Genomic DNA, 25,708 nt, shown 5'->3' with positions numbered 1-25,708 from the left:
TGTTTTTTGCCTAATTTTATTTGCTCAGTTGCAATAACTACATACACTATGGTATTGAGCTGCTATTCGTGTACTAGGTACTTTCCCCCTCTATTTGTTCAGGGTTTTGTTGTGGTTTCCAGAAACTCTTTGCCAAATATTTTCATAAAGAGAAAAAATGAACCATCACAAAACCAGCAGAATGTTCACCAAGTGAAAAGAGCTGCACAGCGCAATAAAGAAAATCCAAGATCTCCCATGTTTTTCATGTGGATTGAGACTTGATTTACTTTTACATTATGCTTGCACTCTTCTACAGAAACCTTTATCTAGGGAAAACTTGTTTCCAGCCAAAAGCACAGAATAAAGCTTGGAATAAGATGATCTATGAATTCCTCTCTCTTTGGGAGATGTTTTATGTTCAGCCTTATACCTCAATATGGATTTACTTGATCGCTCTGTATTTGCCCTGTAAGTGTGATTCTATTGTAAAGATTTCTGTCTGCATATTTCACTATGTTAGCATTTTTTGAAGAGCATCATCTGGTATGTCTATATTACTGGGCACCTCCAGATTTAATTCATCCTGTCATCTGTCATAAGGGATTTTTTTTTATAGTACACTTACACTGATCCAATGGCTAACCATTACCAGAAAGGACAGCTCTCTTGTGCCAGGTCTAGCACTTGTCTAACCCCCAGAGCTCTAAAGCGCTAGAAAACCACTCATTTTTCTTCCGAGTTTCTCCTGAACTGTGTTCTCGTGCAGTCATCATGCTGACGGGAGGTAAGCAAGGGTAGAGCGGCTCTTTTCAGAGGCAGCCAGCAGGCAGGTCAGGTCAGATTCTTTGTTCAATTCCAGGAGCAGCCGTTCATTTGAGTGCAGTGCAAGTCACCCTCTGACCAGTCCTGTCCTTCTCCATTGACTGTGCAGGGAACTTTGGATGACTGATTTTGGTGAGTTATTTAATCCAGATAAAGACAGATGACCCGAATCCCACCTTAGAAACTAAAGGTAAGCAACCTTAAGGACATCATGCAATTTGCATTTTTTTAGTTCTTGATCAGTTTTAACAACATGGCCACTTGTTAAACTTGGTAACTCAGCACTAATACGCACAAGCGTAGGCAATACAAGTATCACCATGCACACAAACTAACAAATATGAAAATAGTACCATTCTTCATGGGCGTATGATGGCAGTATTCACCACAATTTATTTAATATTGGATTACAAGCATCAAGGTACGGAAAACATGTCAACTATTACACTTCAATTGCTTTAAAGATATTATTTTAGTGCTGTCATATTTCATAGGAAAACCATACTTCTCTATTATTCATCTGACATTTAAAACTTTTTTTTTATGTTCTTTCCTAGGAATATAAAGACTTAATCACAAAAGACAGCTTTTAAGAGGACTTTATTAAATCTGACAACTGACTAATTGGACTGTGTGCAATTAATAAAAAAACCTGATAACTGAGCATTCAACAAAGAATTGTTCACTGATAGTATTTTTTTTTTATTTCTGCATTTTTACAGATCTACAATTCTGCAAATACAATGTTTGAGTAAGACATTATTCTTTCTAGTTTACACCCATACTTCATGAAGATTTCTGCAGCGTGGAAAACGTCACATTGCTTCTCCTGGTAGAAGAGCCACAGGAACCACTGAAATACAAAAAAACTAGCCCTGCCCATACACTTTCTTAGCTGAAAATATTTGTGTAGGACAGATTGGGTGTCTCACTATTTTACACCTTTTCACTTACCACTTAAATTGTTATACAAATATAGTAGACGCTTTTATGCAAACTGGCAGATTCACTATCGTGGGATCCAATTAAAAAAGCTAATACTGAGGAAACTGCACTTTGTAGAGATCTCTTCTGATGCTCTACAGAGGAGCTCAGTAGGTCACTACTTGCATATTGGATGTTTTAAATGTTCCCTTCAGATATACAAAAATAGTTTGGGTTAGATACTTTCTCTGTTGCAAATTTAAATATCTCCTTTATTTTTAGAAGAGTGCACTGTAAGCCTTACCTTCAGGCTCAGTAACAGATCTGTTATAGTTGACTTGATGGTTATATTCCTAATGGGACATGTACTGTTCTTTGTTTCCTAGAGAAATTTCCTAAAATTCCTTTTAAGAAGCAGGATGGGATAAGAGTTTATTGGGGTTTTTCCTTATATTTACTACTGAAGATCAGTTTCTTCTTTAAGTCTTCGTAAGAGAGTCTTTTTTCAAGTTGGATCCAACTTATCTCAGAGGGTTCATTTCCTCACAAATCAACTATACAAGCATGCTGAAAAGTACAATATAAATTGTTTTGTTTTGTTTTGAATTCCCTTGTTGCTCAATGTTAACTGGCATCCCCAGGTCCAGTGAACTCAGTCAGTAACTTACTCAGAGTTTTCTCCCCTGCTTTTCAGATGGGACACTTCTGCTACTTCCGCTCCTGTTCTTGCTGAAAGAGACATCTCCAAATGGCTCCGAGTCTTTCACTTGGATTTAAGCAAGTCTTCCCATTCAACGGTGGACTCACTATTTTTAGGAATTGCTGGAAACATTGACTGCATTTTAGTTTGGAATTCTTTCATCTATAAAAGAGATTAAAAAATAAAATCAGTTAACTGTTAGTAAGGAGCAAATAAAGTAGCACCATGAACCCCGGGCTTATTCCACAAAATAAGCTGTATGAGGTAAAGAAGAGGTAAAAAGACTTTAAAAATAACAGAAAATTAAGACTTTCTCTCTGATTATGTTGGTTCAATTAACAAAGTGAAAAAATGTATGAAGGGACCCACAACAATCCCCCCCTCTAAAGCACCACACCGGGGTGCCTAATTTGGACGACTTGCCTGAATGACTCAATACTGTTATATGAATTACTATACATACACACACATATTTAAAATGTTTTTGTTTGGAGGAAAATTACCTCAATAGAATGTGCCCATATTTTGCCTGCAGTGCCTTTTTCTACACTTGTAACGGATTAAAGGCCCAATAGGTCTGTTCAAGAATTTTAAAACAAGGATTAAGGAAAAAATACTGGTCAGCTCTGACAATTTAGGTTTATCCCACCATATGGATACAGGTGACAAAACAAAGTCTCATGCAAATTTATACATTAGGAGGAAGGAAAACAAGATTCATAATGATATATAGGACCAAGCTTTTCTTTCACTGCTGTTCAATTAAAATGCTGTGAAAGAGGAAGTTTGCTAGTTTTATATTCTGTATATCAATTCATTAATACCAATTGCCAAATCTGTATTTATGATAACCATGTTATCACCAGTGTCTGATTCAATAGTCCTGGCAGGCCAGAACTGAAATTTGTATAAAAATCACTTCTGTTTGAAGATAATATTTAGATTTAGCGGGTTTCTTTCTTCCAACATTTTTACATATAATATATTTTACATATAATGTATTTTTAAAGGATAGGCATGGAAAAATCAAATCAGTGACAATCGTGTTACACAAACAGGAGGATGTACAGGGGAAGTCCTGGACTGCTATTTTTAGGAAGCAGTACAGAATCTATGACATTCACGCAGAGAAGACAGGATGTGATATTCAAGCACTGGATGCAATGATCTCTTGAAGACCAAATGCTGTCTCAGCCAGTACGTCCCATGGCAAAGTTCCAGGAAATCTAGATATTCTAAACTGCCACACAGGCATCTTCTCTAATATGCCTACATTTTGTGTGTTATGGGTCATCAGGTTTTTTACAAATACCTTTGGGCATTTTCTGTTCAAGACCTTTTGCGTATGAATAATTCTGACAAAGAACTGGTACTTCTTTAGAGAAATGTTCCTGGAATGCAATTATTCAAGTTACAGCTGATACAAAGAATGAAACAATTTACAAAAGAAATTACCAATCCTTTACTAAGACAATAACTAACTATGATGGATGAAAGCATTTTAGAACTCAAGTTTTTGTGTAAAAATGCCTGGGTACTGCTAATCAAATAAAAATATGTGTTATATAAAGTAGAAGGAAAATTGAGAGCCAAATTATCCTTTTTGTTTTATCCTGATTGTGTTCTTGTGTAAAAACTAATTTACTCTCTGCTTTGTATTTTATTCTGACCAGATAGCTGTTTTGATTAATTATTTGTTCTTGGCTTTTAAAAATCTTGGCATCACCCACAATTGTTCCTAAAGTAGTATTTTTGTTTCTTATTTAAAACTGGAAAGCTCTCATAGACAGCTAATATTTCCAAGAAGAATAAACACCGGTATCAGAGCTGATGTAGGGGAACAGCCCAAATTACATTAAACGATTACTGACAATTAAATACAAGTATTTACAGTAGGAAATGCTTTAGGAGCTTTGGCTCAGCTGTTTTTTCCAGTCCTCTGTAATTAATTTACCCCAGTTCCCTGATGTGCAGAAAGTATTCAATTTACTTAACATTTTTTACTTCCTGAGGAGTGAACCAACTCTTCTCTTTCATCTCACACCAAGTATTACCTGGGTGTCTGGTAACACTGGAGTGGTCAGATCCTAACCTGACGTAAGCTGCTGTAGCTCGGTTGGTATAACTGGAAATAAAACATTTTATACCAGCTAATGATCTGGTGAAATGTGGATTTTTTGGCTGTTTCTAAACTCAGACTTTTAAATTTCTTTTAGTGTCAAATCTAAATGATGCACTCATAAGCCCTACAAAACACCTCTGTTACTCTGCTGAAGACACACAAAACCAAAGGAAAACTAAAAGCAATTATACAAGGCCTCCAAAAAAAGGACGATGAGCGGGGGAGCCACTCAGAAAACTACAGTGCTTCCTCACTCTAACAGCTACCTTATAATTGCTAACATGCCAAACCCTAACCTTCGAACCCACAGAGCAATCTTGTCTGGGAAATAAAACACTACAGCTCTATTCTGAAAGAAAAAAGGTGTTTATTTAGAAAGCACTAAAACACTGCTAGCAGCTGCAGATTTAAGAATATTCAGATTTTTCTCGGAATGCTAATCTATGTTCTGCAGGTAACAGCAACCAATTTCCTGGAAAAACAATTTTTCCTTAACATGTGGACAAAATCTGAAATATCCAATGTCTTTCTTTTGCTTTCAAGACTCCCGGAGAAATTTCCTCAGCCTTGTCTTCTCAGATTTTGATGCTTATTTGTAAAACCACTTTGCAAGTGATGCCAGACTCAGCGTCTCATTTATCACTTCCTCTCTTGCCAGCATCTATGTCCTTTTCCACAAGTCCCCTCTGCACAAAAATAGTTTTTCACTGCAACTCACAACTTTGACCATGTTTTATATCTTTCCACAAACTTTCCTCCTTTGTGCTTCCTGGACAGTGAGCTATTTTAATAAAGCATAATGCCAAGCTGATCACCACTGTGCATTGTCTTCTCAATGTTATGCTTTAGGTTGTCAGCTATTTAAGAACATTATCTACAGTGACTGGCATGGGCCTCACTAATACATAATGTCCTCACAGTATGTCTAAATGGGGCCAAGTTCTTCACAATACAAATGTCACAGCTACTAACTCTTACTAGAAGTTTTCATTTCTATACAACTTAAAAGATACCACACCCTATTATTTCTCTCCACAACCGTTTTTGAGTACTCACTAATAACACATTAAGCAACGTAATCAGTAATTTTCCCCATCCCCCTCTCCTCCCAGTAAGAAAGTGCAGCACAGTATTTAATTAGAGCTTTGATCCGGACTTCTAAGGTATCTCCCCTTTCTCTGCTGTTCCACTAATAACACCAGCTTCTGAGTTTCTTCTTCCATTTCCACATTTGTGCTTGTTGCCACCCTGAATGTACTTCCAAATGCTAGCCACTGTCCTCCCTGCACTCAGAGCTCCTCTAAAGCTCACTTGCCAACTGCCTAAAAGCATGAAGAAGACTTTGAGAAATAACTGTTCTCTGATGTGTAATGGAACCAGCGTATACACTCATAAATAACCATGGAAACCACATCCCAAAGTTCCTATCCCTTCTCTCCCAGTGTCAATGTCTGCCTGCTTATGAACCGTTCTAGCATCAAATCTTAGGCTGTGACTTCTTTCAGTCAGAGAGTATGAGCTCAACATCCTGGGCCTTGACTGGCCAAACTCCTCCAGAGGATCCTTGTAGTGACGGTAAAACTCGTTCACTAAACATGTACATCAGCTGTCCTTCAATGAATTGGGCTTACCAGTGTCCAGTCACCCCCTGTAGTGTGGTGAGCTTCTTGTGAAGATGATGAATCTAGCTTTATGTTCTATTAATACTGCACACTTGAGGTACAAGAATCGGGAGCTTATCTTTACCTGCTTTACCTCTCCGGGGACAAGCACGCTTCTTGATGAGGGAAATGCTGCAATTAGGAATCTGCGTCTTGCCTTGCCTTTTCTTTTTAGGAGGCGTGCCACTCGGGAGGTCTCTTCTCCCCTCGCCTTCCCTAGAAATCTTCTCCTGTTATTTCCTCAGATTCCACAATACCCATGCCAGTGGTCTCAAATCAAAAGGCATTAATGTAATTATGAAAGCTAATGTGCTATGTACTAAGTACTGGAATGTTTTGAAATAATTCACTGAAATGGCTGCCTCTTTATTATCATCAGCCACACTGACACTGAGGTACTCGGTTCAACTGTGATAATGTCTTCAATTAATAGTGCAGTAAACCGAGCACTAAAAGCTGAATGTATTTTACCTCTTTCTGCTGCCTTCAGTATCACAGGCCACTCTCTCAGCTGCTGCTTCTGAACCTAGTGGTACATGAACGATTTGTAACACATTTCTTCATTTAACATTCCAGCATGCTCCGTTCCTGGAGGCAACTCTCTGAAATGAATTTCACTCAAGTGAATTTTATTTTTTTTATCACAGATATTGCAAAGCTTGACACTGTTTTTTCCTGCCAAATAAATTACAGTAACTGTTCCACCTCTGACTGTCAGGCTTCTTTCTAAAAGGGTATCATCTACCTTACTGCATTAAATAATCTGTAATAGCTACAGATCACTGTTATTTTCTTATCTTAACCTAATGATCCTGCCTCAGGTGGCAAAAATATGGGGACCTAAAAGCATCTTCCATTTAATAATCTCTTTTTAATGTACATCGTTGACAGAATGTCACGCAAAAATTGGGATAGCACTATTACTGAGAGCACTTATGTGGCCGTTCATATTAAAATGAATGGAAGAGAGGCTAAAAGAGTCTATTTGAATCCTAGAATGAAAGTTTTACGAAGAAATGTTCTCTTTAATGTCTGACATTCATAATAGGCCAACGCAGATTCTAGGAATTATTAGTTTCCTATTTTAGTACTCGTACCAGTAAGAACTGCTTACATTAGCTTCCAAGTGGAATGAGATTAGATGCCCTGAACTGGAATATTGACTGGCAGCAGAATACAGTACGTACATGCCCTATGTTCTCCTCAGCCACCTTCCATTTCACGACGCCCTGGATTTAAGAGCATCGGGGAGGATTGTTCTTGCCACCGTTTCCCAAATCTTAAAATGATTGCTGTTGCCCTTGTTAGCAAACGCTTACCGAGGTCCACAAACAGAAACAGCAAGTTACTTGTAGAAAACGGCAAGCGCCGAGCCCTTACAGTACTCGAAGAGCAGAGCAGGCAGCCTGCTGGCGGAATGTGATTCTCCGATTCTCAGTGCAAAATGGGGCACTCACTGCGGGTCGCCCTGTGCCGGTTTGCATGCCGATTTCTAAAACAAGCATGGAAAATAGAGCCCTGGTTCATATTCTTAGACCTTACACTTCATTGGCAAAGGCATTGTGAATGTTCAGATTATTCAGGACTTCAGGTGTATGAAAATGGCCCTCAGAGGGTCAATCCTGCCATGATACATCCTAATATTTAACTATCTTACGCTGTACTGTCATAGTGCACTGTTCACAACCTGTTTGCTGATTCCAGTGTTTCAGGCTTGCATAGAGAAAAGCAGCAGCAGAATTTTGTTAAATCACCTAGAGAAGTCAAGAGCTCATATTAACCCCCTATCCATACATGGAGACTTACACGTGTGCTTAACCTTATATAGCGTTGAATACTCTCTTTGAAATCAGAGGGCCATTTACAATGCCTAAAATTAAACAAACACATAGATATATTTTTCCGGAAACCTATCCCTGTAAATCCTGTGTAATTGGGTAAAACATGTCTTGTGCTTTTTAAAACAAAAGTAACATGAAAATAACCTAAGTGAACTTTACAGGGAGCGGGGGAGAGGATCATCACTGTTTAGAATGAAGCTGTCGCAGTTCCCAAACCATTATACATATGTAGCAGCCTCCCACGGCTACTTCATATTCTGTCTCAAATTAGTGGTGAACTAGTGAGAGCTGTCACAAGGGTCAGGCTGTCTCTCTTCCAGTGATTGGGTCACATGAAGAGATAAAACACATGAAATACTTTCCTCATAATACTTTTCCAAGTGTGCAGCAGCCATGTTACTCCTTTATAAATGAATGCATTTCACAAATGGGAAGATAGCCGGTCTACATCACAAACGTGTTTTGCTAGCCCCATTTTGTCTGGTTTAATTTCTGTGCAAATGTCTCTTAGCTCCCAAAAGTGGGATATTTAACTGGTAGCCTTTCTATACATCTATCATAAAAGGAAGAAGATGCCATTCCAGTAGAAAAGCCTACAGAAAACAAAACTGTTCTGGTTTAAGGCTAAATTATTTTGAATGAAAAAAAAAGGAAGTGATTAGCTAATTATGAACAACGGGAAGACAAAAAACCAGCTATTAATTTATATACACCAAGACAGTAATTTTGTAAACCACAATCTGAAAAAAAGAAGTAAATTCCTTAGGTTCAGACATACAGGAGTATCCTTTAAAATTTTATACATTTCCATGTTGATATTTCTGAAATAAAATGCCAAGGACTTAAGTTTTTGCAGTATATGATATCTCAAAGTAGATTAAGTCAGTGTCTCATTCTCAAGCCTATTCTCATTGATTTCAGTGATGCTGCATCAGGCTTCAAAATAAAAGTAATGGTAGAAAGTTTGGATTACACCATCTTGTTGCAAAAGGCTTTCATGCCATGCGGAAAAATGGAGTGAAATAGTTTTGAAATCACTGAGAAACACGCCACTTACTTCTGCAGAATCTTACTTTCATATCTGGGTGCCTGGAAAGGACATCCACGTGCTTAGTCTATTATGGTGTATTAGTCATTGCTCCTTAGTCACCCTGGGCAATTTGAAAAATTAATATTAAATTAATTTAAAATTTAAAATAGTTAAATATCTAAATGTATAAAGCAAGTTGGTTAATGGACCTAAAATCTCAGGATGAGTGTCCCAACTCTATAAGCTCTTCTGTGCTGTAATTTGGATTTCTGAATTAAAGTGAAAACATGAATTGTCTGCAAGCAGGCAGTTCTTGAAAAGGGCAACCTGAGTAATTTTTTTCCTCTATATGTCCAGGAATTCATGATACGTATCATCCATGGCTGGGAAAAGAGCCAGCACAAAACCAAAACTCTTCAGCGACACGTAAGCCTCAACGTCATGACCGGGGCTTAATTCCACGCAGGAAACCTGTCAGAGCCAGTGTGACACCCAGAGCCAGGCAGGGTTGGCTGGGTGCCTCCAGGCAAGAAGAGCACCTGAGGTCTTGGACCACAGAAGGGCAAGACAAGCATTAGCCATACCACAACACTTAATGAAGCACAGGAAGATCCCATAGGACCAAGATGTAGCACGAATAATTTGCACCTATCAGATAAGCTTTTATTCAGATTTTAGTTGCACACGTATAGTTCACAGCTACGTGCAGCCGAGAAGTGGATCAATCCACTCGTCCACTTACGGTGATGTGGAACTGCTCCACAGAGGCAATTTCAGACCACAGGCTGAACGTTGTTTTACTCTTTCTAGCTTCTTATCAGGTTGGCGGCAGCCAACAGCTACGAGTCTCTTCCAAGACACAGCAGAGTAATTCCTCAGGACAGCTACAGTTACAGTCTTCCCACATTTTTTGAAATACTTACTTACAGCTGTCCCTATTCACAAAGCAGATGTAGCAGCTTTCCAGTAGAAAAATGATGATCTTATTCCTTGAATAAGCATTCTGCCTTATCGAGTGAAGTTCATAGGTTACCTTTTTTTTTTTCTTTTCTTCTTGGATAAAATACTAGCAGTACATATGTGTGGAGGCAAGTCTTCTCCACACCAAACTAATTAGGCAATACAAGCAGTACAGAAAAACCTTGTATAAAGAGGAGGAGGAATGCTAGCTTGTACTAGTACTCCAGCTTCTTTCTAAGAGCTTGAATTGGAATAAGTGTTGAGGAAATAAAAGAACTTTAAAAAAACTGGGCAGATTTGATTTATATTGAAATATATGATCATGAAATAGCAAGGAAAAGATATGGTTTTATTATGCAATCAAACATAAGCATGGTAAGAAATAGAAACTTCATGAATAATACTTAGGTGAGGATTCAATACAACTATAATTAAAAACTAATAACAACAAAAAAATCTAGGAATTACTCTAGGATGACTCTACAATGATTCTAGGAGATATACTGCTTTTATAGCAACATTTGTTCATTGATGAAATAGCATAAAAATTTCAGCCACTGCAATATGCCTATACTTGGTTGAGATCTATAGATCTTAGTACTATTTACAGATGCCAAAACCAATAATTTTTGAAGACTATGTCTCCATGTTCTCATTTTATTTTTTAAATTAATCCATCCTTAAAGCCAGTATTCCTTTGTATTTATACTGTACCTATGACTATAGTCTCACAAAATTATATCAAATATCCCTCAAAATAAGCAGAGGGATGTTATTATTTTTATGTTCAAAATGGTGATTTAGAGGTTAGATTTCCTCTAGAGAAGAGCAGCCCGCCTAGGGAATGTCCTTACCAACAAAACCCTGGCAAGCATATATTCTCTGTATTGCTTTTAATTGTTTTAGATGTCTCTTCACAGCTGTGCAATTGTTTTAGACTGTTAATATTTTAAAGGTTAGGATCAATGAAAAGTAGGATATTTCATTAGGAGTCACCATAAAAATTATAAACTAATATTTTATAACGATATTAGTCACAAATTACTAGGCAATTCTTCTCACTATTTTTCCAGCTTTCCATGGACAGATGTGGAAGCAACAATCAGAATCTCACAAACCTACATATGAATCATCCTGGCCCTTTTCCTATGGGAGAAAGAATGCTTTTATTTCTGAGGCAATAAAACCTAATTTATTGAGGGCATGAAGAGCAAAAGGGCTTTTAAAGCATAATTTATCTTGTTTGTTAATTGTTGCATGCTTCAGTCTACAAGGGCTGAGGGTATTGTTCTGCTTTTAAAAGAACACTTATAATCGCTGATAGTTTAGGGGAAAAAAAGAATATCAGGCATTCATAGGTATATTTTAATACCTTTCAAGTATTCTATAGCTGCTTATTTAAAACAAAGGTTTACAATTCAGCTGTAACTTCTAGAAAATTGTGAAACTAACATTCTTCCTAGCAACAAAAAGGTGTGCTGGATGGTAACTCCTGTAGAATAGGTAAATAAAAAAAGGTTTAATTTTTTTAAACTTCCATGAAAATACTTCTTTAGGTCAACTATAACAACAGGGGTTTTAAGTTAATTTTGAATTTTTCACTTTTAAAAATTTTTACTGAGTGAAACACCATTTATTCTTCAATTGAAGATTTAAAACTTCATTGAGCATTTCATACGGAGAATGTTGAAATAAGATGTTTCAACTACTATTCAACTTTAAAAAAATTTAAATGATAAATCAGCCAAACACATTCTTTTCTACAAAATTTATTTCAGTACCTCTGTGTTTTGCGTCAGAAAACTGTCAGCCCACTGCACCAGGAGTGGGCAGCTACAGAGTTCTGAGGTTGCAAGCTCAAAACCCTGTAAGATAATGCCATGATGTGGAAGTTGTTAAACAGCAAATATACTTGTTAAAAAAGGTGGTGCCATTTTGTTTCAAGCCAGCTTGTGTTCACGATTGCACCTGTCCTTCTATTTTGTAAAATGCCTCAGAGAGGCACCCACTGCTGTGGGTGCGCCTGGATGAGCCCCAGGTTCAGATCAGGAGTGCTCTTTGGAAGCAAATCTCCCAGTTGTCCGTGCTTACTGGGCATGAGTTTGTGTACTGCTGAACAGTATCAAAATGCATGAACTGGGTTTCTTTAGGGTGACATAAAACCGAAGATGCATTCTAGGAGCGCACATAACATACTCCAACTGCAAACAGGCATTCAAGCCATGGGGCAAGGCCAGAGTCAGTCCAAATTTTAAAAATCCCCTGGAATGATTGTGGATGTCAGGTCCTCAGCTCCCAATTGCTTCACTGCCCCAATGCCGCTGGTCAATGCTAACATAGACAGAGCTTCTAAGCCTGGAGATAATCAAAGGTAGACTGACTTTAAATATTTTCCTAAGAGATTGCAGGAAGCAAGTTAAAAAAGTCTGACTATTACTGACAGCTGGTTATTTTCTGTAAAATGTACAACACAAAACTAGATAACCACCGTCTCCTAGGTTCTGAAAATGAAGATTTCTCTTTTACATTATTGGAAAATAGAACTTAAACCATTATCAAACCAAGTCCTCACTGATCCATCACTTCTCCATTTAGGAATAAAAGTTGACTGGAATTTAGTAGGGTTTATGACTTAGCAGCCTGTCCTCAGATTACAACAGTGGTAACTGCAGTCAGGGGATTTTAACAACCCAACCTGAGACAGCATAAAATCTTTTATATCCCTTACCGAGATACAAAGATCGGTTACTTACTATCACCCCTGGGTTTTCACGCTGGCATAAAAAGCAGCAGACTGTAAAGCTACAGGGAACCACCTTTAACAATAAAGCCATTTAAGAGCTGGAAGTAGGCATTGTCACAGCACTGTTTTAAGAACCGATAAACCACAAAGATTAAATAAATATCTAGTATCACCAAAGCCGGTGTATCACCTCAGTGTCTGGAACAGATCTTAGCAACGACTTGCTTCTATGGCAAACACAGGCTGTCTCAGAAGGTGTAAGGACGAGGCATCCTGAACTGTGGCTATAGTTTCCTTCCACGACACAAACTGCTGAGTAATCGCGATGCTGCTTCACAATGACGGACACAGATTAATTACAGCAATTATAACTCATCAAGGAAATATCGTGCCTGTTTGCTCTTGTTGTTTCATCTCTGACTTTGTAAGCGATGACAAGATAATTTAAGCAGTCACAAAGCCTAGCGTAATACATATTTTCATCAATCAGTCACAGTCCCACCAATAATTTATGCTCATAGGAAACACACCCCTGAACATTAAAAATCATAGCATTTCGGCAACGATACCGGGTGAAACCACTCTTCTGGGCTCTAACTAACGACAACACCGTTTGCCACTACTGCAATGCTTGCTTAAACACACGGGTCGTTACAAGACGACGAAAACCGCTCGCTCCGTCAGCGCGAAGAACAAAACGGGCTTTTTCCCGCGGACGCCGCGCCGGTGCTGCTGCGCCCGCCGGCGCCAGCAGGTGTCGCCGCGGTGCAGCAGAGCCAGCCCCGGCCCCGCCCCGGGGCACCACCGCCGCGCCCCGGGCGCCGGGGCCGGGCCGCTGGGGGAACGACACGGGCCTTGCCTTGTCCCCCTAAAACCCAGAAATCGTAGCAGCACCTTGCTGGTTTAGTTCTGCCCTTCCAGGTGCGCGGGAGATGCTCACCACCTCTTTCTGCGGACGCAAGCACGATGACAAGGGATTTACGGCAGGTACGCCGACGTAAGGATTAGGACAATTCAGTCACACCAGCTGAATAGTCCATCGTTTCAAACCAGTGCACGGCTAACGGCAGCTGAGTTCAAAGCACAAAGAACGCTCAGCACATCTTTCGCTGCACCTCTCCAAATTCACCGACGAGCTTTGCTCTCCTCCTCCTGCAAAGCCAGCCCAAGCTCTGGTGTGCACAAACTCCACCCGTCTCCAGGGGCTGGCCAGTCTGGAGTGGAACTGCTCAACAGCTTTCCTGCCCCAGCCAGCTACGCTTCAACATCTCCTAGCTCTCTTACTCCTTTTGGTGTGATTCCTGCCAACCCATCATGCCTGATTTTCCACTGTGGCTTCCTGGAGATGACATGAGGCATTAAACAACACTTAACTCAGTTTTACTTGACTCGGAGCTCCCCCCTAAACTCTGCAAGTGAAGGTCAGCCCTTTATTTGCTAAGATCCCACCAAGATAGTCACAGGGACAGAGTTGGCAACGGATTTGAGAAAGCGCCGGAGTTAATGTACTCTTATGTGTGACAGAAGCAGCTTTCTTGTTTGCTAAACGAAACATCTGCAGTGCTTCAATCAGAATTTTATTATGCTTAACTATTTAATATCAAGAGAAACAATTTAATATCGAGATTATAGCTGTCAGTAGCGTTATATTAGCTGTTAGTAGTGTTATCAGTATTACCAGTAGCTCCTAAACAAATGAAGCTGCTGCCCAGCAGGGCCAGATCACTAATTAGCAGGTCCCAAAGGCAGTAATGTGAAGAGGCGGGCAGAACCTCTTCTTCTCTTTGCCCAGCTGCCAAAGCTTTAGTTATTACATTCACACAGATTCCTTGCATCAAAATGAGTCAAGTCTCCCCTCAGGTCACATATAGTATAGCACCTTCAGAGGCAAAAGTCTGCCTGTAGTTTTCAAATCTTGATACCTGATGCTAGGTTTAAAATTGTAACTGGAACTTCTACAGGTACTGGGAACCTGCATGTGCTACAGAGCAATTGAACTCGAAGCACTCAACCACACTGAAGTCTCAAAGACCTTTTTTTTCAGGTAAATCTGAGAGCATCTTTTTTAAAGGTTTTTTACACAGTTTAACTGAAATTAAAATTCATTTGAAAATGTTGAGCTTAGTGTAAAATCTATGGTGTCTTCCGTGGTCGAAACAGTTGACGTGGAAAGAAACTTTATTTCACTCAGTGATAACTTCAGTAAATGGTTTCCCACAAATAAAACTTAATTTATTTTTGTGGCTCTCTAATAATTACTAGACACAACATATGCATCTAGTATGTGTTTTTAAAAATCAGTATTTTAACTGACTGATTGTTAATCTAATATCTCTGCTTACATGACAGCAATTAAGAATTTTCAAAAATATCAGTGTTCCCCTGAAATAGGAAAATAAATAAAATACAAAAAAAAAAATAAATTAATAAATAAAAAACAAGCCCTTCTTAAAGTGAGCATATGTTTAAGAGTCCAGAAATAATAATGTACCAGCTAGCTTATAACCCTTATTTCATCTCAACTGTTCAGGAAAATTATATTTAAGCACAAAAATACTGTCTTTCAACAGTCAGTGTTTGCTCCTGAGTATTATGTTAAAGTAGTATCCAAAAAGTGTCAACAACTATCAAAAATCAAAGATTAATTATTCTAGAAATATATTTTTAATGCTAATGAAGCTCTTCTCTTTGGTCAGAATATTTCATTTTTAACACACTTCTGCTTTTGTACCTCCAGCAATTTTAAACATATATATATGTATTTGATTTTAACAGATATATAGTATAACAGGAAAAAGAAATGTGTGACAGGAAATTTACAAACGCTAATTTTTGATTCTGCAATAATGAGTAGCACTATCGTGCTACTTTCCTTTCTGCAGTGGGAATTTAAAAGTCTGTAGTGAATACAGCAAGTATGTCAGTGGAGAGCAAGGAGAGAGCTGTTCAAAATCATGTGCAGACATGGTCTCTTGACAGAAATCTGCTTCCTTCAGTGTCTGCAGTTCTCACTGTGCAACACGGTGAAATGTAAGCACGCCACAACAGAAACCAATACCAACAGGCATTTGCAAAAGCCTCTTAAGATACAGTTTCCCCCACCTCCTTTCAACACTAACACAACACAGAATATAATACGGTGCAGCTTTCTGACTACAAACGCTCAACAAGTCTCTAAAATGCCCTGCAGTGTGCTTTATGCTGCTGACACGAGAGCCACTGCTGTCAGTTAGCCAGAAGCCCCCATCAGACTCTGACATGTCCTGGGGCTTGGCCATCTCAAGCTTATGTGGTTGTTCCCCGTCAGCCGTCTCAAAGAAAGCAGCCTCACAGGGAAACCAGGGAACTGTGTGTCTAGGCCAGTACCTCTCAAGGAAGTAAAAATGAAGCTTACCGAGAAACAGTTAATGTAAATTGCAGACTAGGGTCAGATTCTGCTGTCCTTTGGCAGGACCAGAAGTACTCTGATGGAATGAAAATAAGAATCAGCAGCATAGTGTGAAATGAATCCTTTTGGCTGACGATATAACTGACAATAAACTGAGTGGACTGTTGTAGCTCAGCATGCAGAGAGTATAAACTGGTACTCCCACTCTTCCTCCCCCTCCTCCGCCATTCCACTACAGCCTCACACGGAGGACTTGAGTTTAAACAAAACGTGTTGTAGATGCCTCCCATGTCCTGCTATGCTTTTTTAGTGTTCTGCCTTCCTTTACTGGCTCCTTTTGAGAATCAACATTGGAAACTAAGGAATAAGGGATTGTGTAGTGCTGTATGGCGGGACCCAAATCGTGACCTACAGGATACATCAGCAGAGTAGTCAAGAAGTGAGAAGTTGAATAAAGATATTAATGAGAACAGTACTGGCATGGAGTACTATCGTCTTCCTTTTAGTTCTGGGAGACACTTTGCTGAATATATAAATAATTTGCCATGGAAGGTAAAGGAAGTCTACTCATTCCTAGTCCTAAAGAGGATGCGGACAGTTCTGCCAAACTTATAGCTGCAGGGGACTCTTAAGTCATGGCTCATTACTAGGGGCAAAACCAAAAATGCTTACACGGACTTTAGTGTTCACGCTCAACACTGTGAAACACTGGAACATAAGCAATTTACTAAAGATACCCTTAGCCCTTTGGGACATACAGATGCTTCCTGAGTTTCTTTGCCTTGACGTGGCATGTCATGGACTACCGCTCTATTGCACATGAAACTCAATCTTCTGCCCCTTTGCCCTTTCCAGAAAAGCACTAGAAAGCAAGCTTGTTTCCTCTCAGTTTTTCTTATGTTCCCAGTGTCCTGATGCAAAAAATGGAACTTGGACAAATAAACGGGTTGCTCTAAAGATAGGATTCAGGGGGTAGCCTTCAATTCAATCAGCAAAGGATATAGAAAGTTTGCAGCTACTATTTTAGTCTCTAAATTAGAACACTGGCTCTTTTGTGAAGAATCTGAAACATCTGTGCAAATAAACATAAGCAGGACAAAAGTGTTCCCACAAAACCGTCTCCTCCCACAACATCCCATTTTTTGCAGATGTAAGAACACCGCCCCTGTGTGCACACACTCTGGTTAGTCACTCTACATGTGGTGAACGAAGGTGTAACTCCTGGGCTGAAGTAGTAGAGACCCCAAGATGCATTAGCCAAGGAAAAATAAGGTATTTGAGGGGATCATGCTTGGTACTTACACTGTGCACACCCAGGGCCTTCCAAATGGCAAAACTGAGCAATCCAACTCCACACCACGCGTAGAGGGAGCCCCATCCTAGGGCTCGTAAGGCCAGTGATGAACCACTCTCTGGTAATGCAGCTGTGGCAGTAATCCCCTAGAACCAAAAACAAAGTGATCAAGAAAAAGTGAACAATAATTGGAAAAAAACCTAAAAAAAGTTAACTTAGTGATCTAGAATTTTTCCTGACTTGCCAGCTGTACTAGTGCTGTCACAGAAACTGCTACAGCTGCCAGCAGACCCAAAAAGCCAAGGAAGGGAGTGGATGAGCTTCCTTCCCACCAGGAGTGGCTTTCATGGTTGCCAGTACCACTTGGGGATGATTTTTATTACCCAAAAATGCTGGTCAACTGTTTTGTGGGCACAAGAATCCGACACTCAGTTATCCCACCAGTCAAAATACAAAACTGAATCAAGACCAGTCACAAGCCCTTATGCCAATGACATCGGAACATAATCATTGTACGTCATTGATTTGTACGTCATTGTATGTCATGATCTCAGGGCAGTAAGGGTGCTGGGCAACCATTGGCCTACAGGTCTTTATCTGCACTCCTGAAACAGCAGATTTGAGAACTGGAGGAACCCGAGTAGCTTTCAGCTTGACACAGACAGGGTATAACAGTGACTGAAAGACCAATTTCGAGGGGCTGCAACTCTGAAAAAGCTCTGGAAGCTATTTAGGAAAATTTTGTAAAGAGCAAACAACAACGCTGAACCCATCCCCCTGCAGAGTTCACCAAGTGGCAACATAGAAAATGCTCTGCAGTCTCCATACTTCTCATTTTTGTCAGAAACAAGAGTGGGTGGTTTTAACCACTTGTCAAGATACTGCTGCATAAGAGTCTGCCATGAGACGTGTCCTGAAAACACAAAACACTGTCACTTGGAAAAGCCACCTCAGGCCACGAAGAACGGAGCCTCAGCCATGATGGGGTCCCAGCCACGATGAAACGTCCTCTGTCGCAGCACATAAATGCACATTGCAGCTACCAAGGGCATGAGCCACACGCTGGCTGACATCAATCAATTCGCACCGCACGTTCACCGTTAGCCAGCCGTTCTCATCTCACAATACCCACCTCACTGTACCTATTTGGTATAGGACAGCTTCAATCTGTGTAGTCCACAACAGCAGTAAGACAGATATAATCCTCTTGCTCATAGTGGTAAATGTCAGCAAGAGGGTTTGTGTTTTTTCCCCAAAGGATCACTGTTCAATTCTTCACATGGAAACATAGATTTCAGATGGTAACTGTTAAAGACTGGCATCTACGGTCCTTACACAACTGAACAGTACTACTTACTGGGTATCTCAGGAAAAAAAAAATTATTGCTCAGAGATAAACATAAATGAGACTGCAAGCATACAAATATATCCAATAAAGAATTATTTCATTTATAGTCCGAGATACTGAGAAGTGAAATTAACTTGCGGAATGATCCAAAAACTTTTCCCCCAAAACATGCCAAAGAGCTGTACATCTCTATTCATCACAAAAAGTGGGAAAAAATCTTTCATATTCTTACTTTAAAAAGACTTTAAATTTTTTTAATTATTTTTTTTAAAAATGGTTCTCTTTCTTCTTTGATATAATTAAACATATGTAATGTCTATCACTGTGGTATTTGGTCAGTGAAATAGCACCAGTAGCTTTTTTCCTCTTGGCTTTGTATTTATTGACATGTTAAAATGATCCTCAGACAATCCTCAGCATTAACGCTTTTCCTTAGGATTTAGCTGTAGGCACAGTTACCCAAGGACAAATACACACTTGCAAAGGGCACAAGCAAAATGTATCTTGATCCTTATTTATTCTGATTTGGACATCCCAAAGTAGAAGCTGTTAACAAAACAATGCTCTGTAAGCATACACATACATGCACACAGACATAAACAGCAGAGATCTCTAGTCACACTATTATACCAGGTCCTATTATTTCCTTACCACAACTAACGAACTTCCATAACTCTTTTAGTAGAGACTGCTTTAAGTAGATTTAAAATGCTAATGATTATTTCTGACACTTTTCCTGCTAACCATATACAACAACATGCAGAAAAATTTCTCCCATTTGGAAGATGGGAAACGAATGGACAAAAATCCTCTACACAGAATCTTTAAATAGGAGTCATTATCGTGAAAATTGCTGGGGGGGGAAAAAAACCAAACCCACCCAAATACTATTTAAATGCTTGATTGCCCCAGAAAAATAGTGGTAAATGGAAACAGTTGATCTGGTTTTGCTGACAGCAGTCAAACAGCATTCAGTCACAGGCTGATTCTTCAGGGTATTAAGTACAGAGATAAGGATTTCTGTAAATAAGACAGTTTGTTATATGATTATCAGATATGCTGTTCAGAGCATCAAGAAAGCTGATTAATGAAACGCTAAAAATTTTAAAAAGACAAGTCTTTTGTTTAAAATTTAAAAATTTAAAAATTTAAAAAGACAACAATGGGAGAAAAAGATGTCACCAACAAAATAAGATTTTTAAGAGAACTGAGTTTTATTCACGAGCCCGTTATTCTGTGCACAGATTGTTTTCTCTTCACTACTGCGCCTCTTTAATTTTAAAAATAAGCTATTAAACAATACTTGAGTCTTTCTAAAAAGCAGGCCAAGAAAATATAGGGCAGAATTAGCTGATTTGGTTACCAAAATATATGCTTCATTTTTTTTTTCTTCCTTGAGGATATAAGGAGGAAGTGGGAGAAGGAGAAATGACATTGTTTTTTTCAGACACAGGCCTCAATCCTGTAACTATCCCCTTGTGGATAAGAGTGTGTCTGAAAGGAAGCAGTGCCTAAACTAAATGGTGTGTTCAACTGTTTTGGTCGATTGTATTCAGCGTGTTTACTGTTTTGTATGATCTATCCCATTGTAAAATTAAACACCTGGATAAACGCTGGTAAAACTGGACACTTATCACAAGGAGGCTGCTGCATCTGAGCATTTAATTTTAACACCCCTCCCCAATCATTTCTTAACTGAAAGTCTCTGCAGTGGTTCATCACTAAACAGGATTATGTAATCTCAGTTTTGAGTCAATTTGGGCACCAGTCCTACAAATGCTTACATTTACTTTACTTCACTACCATGAAGGAGGTACAGTAGGTGCAATTTCAGCTTTACCTCTTGCCAGTAATGCTGATGCTGACCCTGAGTAGGGTCTCATAATGTTGCTTCCTGGAAGTCTGAATGCAGTCATGAAGCCATGATGCTGTGATGCTACAGCTTCCCCTCTAAATTGCTATTTTTTCCTTCCCTGAAACTATTTAAATCTGTCCCAGGCTGCACTATGTTTGCTTCCTGCTTCTACCTGACTTGCATGTCGCCATTTTAATGACACAAAAACTGGCACAAGCCAGCAAAGGTGCTGAAAGAACAGGTCTCGCATTTCTTCCCAATGTTAGGCATCAATTCCCATTCCTTTGGACCTTCCCCCAAGCTTGTGCCAGCACAGTCACTACAGTCATGCAGTGAAGGGGATCAGAAGACTGATCTGGACTAAAGCTAATGCAGGAAATAAAAAAACCATAGAATTAACCAGCACCATCTCACCAACGCAGTACCACAAGTATTGGTGCCTTTACCAGGGGCAGGAATGAATTGCCAGAAACTAAGGGCTGGTAGGATTACTTCTTTCAACAGCAATGCTGGCTGATGTTTGCTTAAAGTACCTGTCAAGCTATGGCCTCACCTTGACATGGGTAAAAACAACATTTAGGCATTGAACTTCTAAGAAGGATGCAATCATCTGTAGTTATTCATAGTTACGCTTTTGTTATTATACATGATGTGTTACTAAAAATGACTTGCAGTAACAAACTATAAATTTAAGTAAGAACGCTACTGCAAAACTGTTTACCTCATTGGTACCTCAGAGAGCCTCTATAGACAGTTAAGTCATTCTCAAAGTCTAGCCTTCGCTTTTGAAATTGCGCACCTACAAGTACCTTGACAAAAAAGCATCTTTCTACACTTTGCAATATTTAAGTTGAGGGGCCCAGGAATCACAGATTTTTTGCTAGCAAACTGTTGTAATTCATTTGCACAGATAGTAGCTGATACAGGTTTTCAGCAAAAATCGAAACGGTATGTATCGCTTGGTGCCATTTCCAGCATATATATTCTTGAATGTCAACATAATGTCACTTGCTAAATTTCACACTGATAACAGGACAGCTCAGACAGCCAAGAATATGCGCGAGCTGGAAAAAATGCAATGCTCAGGAAAAAGGAAGTTTTTTTAAAAAAAAGATGTTAAAAAAAAGAGAGAAAACTTCCTTATATATATATTTCTATAGCTTGTGAAATAACTTCTCATGGAGTTTTCTATTTTGACTATTTCAAAAAATAGAGCCGTGTTTATTGTTGCTGAAAAGGCAATGGATGAGTTATGCCACAGCAGCCTACAGAGGAAAACAGGATGGCAAAGGAAAGATCTCATGCTCTTTGACCACAAAAGGAGATTGTGAGTGATCAGATACAAAGGCTCTGATAGAAAGTGCAATGGAAGCATTTTTTTTCTCTTGATATGCATTGTTATTGAATTAACATTTTAAAAATAAACACAACCAATCAGTTCTCTGATCTGTAATGTATGTTGTATTTTAAGGGCTCGGTGGAGACTAGACTGATCAATTTTAAGGGCCCATTTTTGACATTTTCACCAGTAACAAAGCATTAGTGAGGAAAAAAGTGTTCTTCAATTAAATATGCTATATTTCAGATTAATATACCAACATGGTATAATTGTTGGCTTTGCTTTGCAATTTTTTTTCTTCAGAATGCCCAGGTGGACCCTGTTAGTAATTGCACAAGATCAGATTATTTTTGTCCATCAGATCTTATAGTACCAAGTCACTACTCACTCTCATCAATCCCCTTACATGGTGGGAAGGGAGTGGAGAACTTAAATTTTGACTAAATTATTCCACTTACATATTCCACAGCTTACAGGCTTTCTACCTCCTCATTCCCATCCTCGCTGCAGGTCCCTCACTTCCCAATTCACTGTAGCACTATGGGACCACATGCTGAACTGGATCACTGAGGTGATACAGGCTCATGACTGAAGTGTGTTCACATCACAGAATCAAAACAGACCATCAATTCTATTCCACTATATAGCGAAACTGTGTAAGCTTTATGTATTTCAACTAATCGCAAGTACTAAAGTATTTAGCAGTGCCAACTCTGAATTGATTTTTAAATTAATCCTACCCCTATTGACTTCAATTAAGTCTAGGGTTCTTACCATCAACTTTGTACAGCCAAACTCCACATATATCAATATTTCTGTAAAGCATTTGATGCATTCTTATTTCCTGTGTATCACAATTGGAAAATAGTTTAAAAGGAACAAACCTTACTGAACCAGTCTGGGTTCTTCTTTTTTGTCATGGCAAGTGTGGTGCCAAAACCTGCTATCATTCCTGCTGTAGCAACGGTACCTAGAAAAATTCCACCTGCCAAGAAAAGTTTAAGAAATGAAAATTAAGATTTTGTTTCTTAAGGGGAGGAAAAAAAACCAAACCACAAAACCAAACCTGTTTTGAAAATAAAACCTGAAAAATGAAAATCTGTCAGCACACGCTGAAGGGAAAGGCACAGCTGTCTACACTATTCACATTAACTCAATATGGCAAGAAAGCAAGAAATGCTTCTATTTTGAAATAGAGCATTTTGAACATTAATGGCAAGTGTATGTATTTTCAAGCCACACACACACAAAAAATCATTCAAATCCCAGGATGGGTTCCATAGTACTTCAAAATTTCTCTTTCACTCCAGAGCCAGGCTACTAAAATCGTCTTGTTCTATGGCTATGCCTCACCCTTCCCCAAAAGGAAGATGTAATTATTTTTGTTGTATCACTTGTTATTTCAAACGGTCAGCTGAAAATCTACCAGTACCTCTGAAGACCATTCCATAAGCAACACTTATTCTTCAGCTTTCTTCAGTTTATGTTCTAATGCTCTATTAAAAAAAAAAAAAAAAGGCACTAGCAGGAAGCTTTCCCAAGACAGAAAGCATTCCTCACTTTTCAGTTCTTTCAGAGAGTTTCCAAAGTCACTTGGGGTGCCTTGATGCCTTCTAGTCCTTGCATCAAAGGCACACATAGCCACACCTGCCCACTTTTAAGAAAAAGGCTTGTTACAAAGACTGAGTGTGCTGTGCAAAACCATCTGATTCGTATTAAAATTAAAAAATTTCAGAGGGTTACAAGTTCTTCCTTTGCAACTGTTGATACCCAGCCTGTTTTCCCCTTCCTAATACCAGTTAGGTAATTCAAAAACTGGCCTGAATAGGAAGTAAGACACAAAACATGTTTATGTTAGGTTTCACTTTTTAAAAATGAATTATTATTGTGATGGAGAAGTTTGCTGTACTCGTGTCAATGAAATCTATAAAGTACCTCTTCTGCCTGGGAGCAGGAAGACCTCACACACTGTCCAAACTTTGCATGTCCACTGCATTTTACATTTCAAGGTCTACTAACCAACATTTCCCTGATTTCAGGAATAGTAATTGGTCTTAAATTAACTTCTCCTCAAAGAGGAGGAGCTCGACACCGCAAGCTTGGCCTCCTTGGGAGGGCAGGAAAGCACTGCAAGGGGTAGGCAAAGTGTGCGGCAACAGGGAAAGGTGCTCACAGAGACACGACTCCCGCGTGTCCGCAGGGGGGTACCTCCGCCCGGCCGCGCTCTGCCTTCCCCCCCGCCCCCGGACTCTCCCGGCGGCCGGCGCGGCGCTGGGAGGGGGCCGCCGGGGCGGGAGAGCGGGAGGAGCTGCGGCCTCCGCTCCGCCAGGGGGCGCGGGGAGCCCGAGCAGTCACAGGGAGCGGCCGGGGCGCCCGGCGGCCCGTTGGGCGGGCCGTGACCGCAGGTGCGTGTGACTGCGGAGACTCTGGCTCTGCCGCGAGGCCGGGCTCCACCCTCGCCTCGGCTCCCCCGGCTGGGACCCAGCCCGGGAGACCTGCTCGTTTGGTTACGGGAACTTTGCGTTAAGGCACCCGCGGCGCTACCTGTAACCCCTACGAGCCGCCTCTTTCCTAACGGCTCCTACCCGCTCAGGGCGTCCCAGCAGGGCTGGGCGGATATCCCCGTCCGCCGCCGCTCGCACCCCCGCAGGGCCGAACTCCCTCGACCCTGCTGCGGTTTCCGCCCCCCGGCTCGGGCGGCCTTTGCGCCCCGCTGCTCTGCGCGGCGAGGGAGGGAGGCGGCTCCCCGCAGTGGCTGCCGCCCCCTTCCCGGAGCCGGCTCACCGGATCCCGCCCAGCAGCGCCAGGGCGGACCCCCGCCGTGCCTTGTAGCCCCGTCATGTCCCCGTGCCGGGGGCGGGTGGCTGAGGGGCGACAGGCGCCGCCACCACTGAAGGGGAGGGAAAAGGCGGGCGGCGTTGTAGGGGCTTCCTCACTGCATCCAGAAGCCTTGGCCACGGCCATCCCCAAAGGCCTCGGCTCCTCCCCGGGGACGGGAGAGTAGGGCAACACCTCGGGTTACGGGAAGGGGGCCACGGAAATGCCTTCCTCCCGGCCGCCGCCTCCGCCGTCCCTGCGGCACGGCTGGCCGGGGCAAGCGGCACGGCCGGGGGCGGCCACGGGGCTCCCGCACCCGCTGCTGCCCGTCCCTGACCCGTGCAGGCAAAGGAGGGGAGGAGAGGAGGGCTTTCTGCACCTTTGATTAAGAAGAGCTTGTCCTGGGACGCCGCAGGGCTCCCGGCCCCCCGGGGAAGGGGCAGCCCGCGCCCGGGGTCCAGCGGAGCCGCCACTGCCCGCTCCTGGGCGTCCCCGCCAGCAGCCGCCCCCATGGCCCAGGGCGCGGGGGGACGAGGAGGCGGCTGCGAGCCGCAACCCGGAAGGAAACGGAGCTGGGCCGGCACACGCAGCCGCCCTTCCTCCTCCTTCTCCTCCTCCTCCTCCTCGGCCGCCCAGTCGGGTGGGGGGGAACCCGCCACCCCGAGGGGGCTGGCCGGCCGCTGTCGCCCCCCAGCGAGACCGGGAGAACGGGCGTGCGGCGGGGGAGCTGGGGCGCTCTTACCGAGAAGTGGCTTAGCGGTGACTGAGGCAACTGCGGCTCACCTGTGAGCCCGGCCGGTAACTTCGGGGGTCAGCGCCGGCGGCAGCCGGTACCGCGGTGGCCTGAGGCCGGCCGTGCCCCGGTAAAGCACGTCCTCGGGC

The 25,708-nt window shown here is 41.2% G+C and overlaps 1 protein-coding gene across 1 annotated transcript; it reads right to left on the bottom strand.

The window, feature by feature from the left end:
• Positions 1 to 1,386: 1,386 nt before the first annotated feature.
• On the bottom strand, positions 1,387 to 25,386 carry TMEM242 (transmembrane protein 242). Its single transcript, XM_075146073.1, has 4 exons — positions 25,206 to 25,386; positions 22,894 to 22,994; positions 17,476 to 17,613; positions 1,387 to 2,590 (listed from the first exon to the last, which is right to left on the bottom strand). The coding sequence occupies exons 1-4, from the start codon at positions 25,336 to 25,338 to the stop codon at positions 2,492 to 2,494; spliced, it is 471 nt and encodes a 156-aa protein (XP_075002174.1). The 5' UTR covers positions 25,339 to 25,386; the 3' UTR covers positions 1,387 to 2,491.
• Between the last annotated feature and the right edge of the window lie 322 nt (positions 25,387 to 25,708).

The sequence above is a fragment of the Calonectris borealis genome, chromosome 3 (assembly GCF_964195595.1).
Source record: "Calonectris borealis chromosome 3, bCalBor7.hap1.2, whole genome shotgun sequence".
Classification (NCBI taxonomy): domain Eukaryota; kingdom Metazoa; phylum Chordata; class Aves; order Procellariiformes; family Procellariidae; genus Calonectris; species Calonectris borealis.
This window is presented reverse-complemented; position numbering and strand designations above follow the sequence as displayed.

Coding starts and splice junctions, on each gene's coding strand:
- TMEM242 (XM_075146073.1), bottom strand. CDS start 25,338: ATGGGGGCGGCTGCTGGCGGGGACGCCCAGGAGCGGGCAGTGGCGGCT. Junction 22,995..25,205: donor CAAGCTCTTCTTAATCAAAG/GTGCAGAAAGCC, acceptor TTTTCTTGGCAG/GTGGAATTTTTCTAGGTACC. Junction 17,614..22,893: donor ACCCAGACTGGTTCAGTAAG/GTTTGTTCCTTT, acceptor TTTTGGTTCTAG/GGGATTACTGCCACAGCTGC.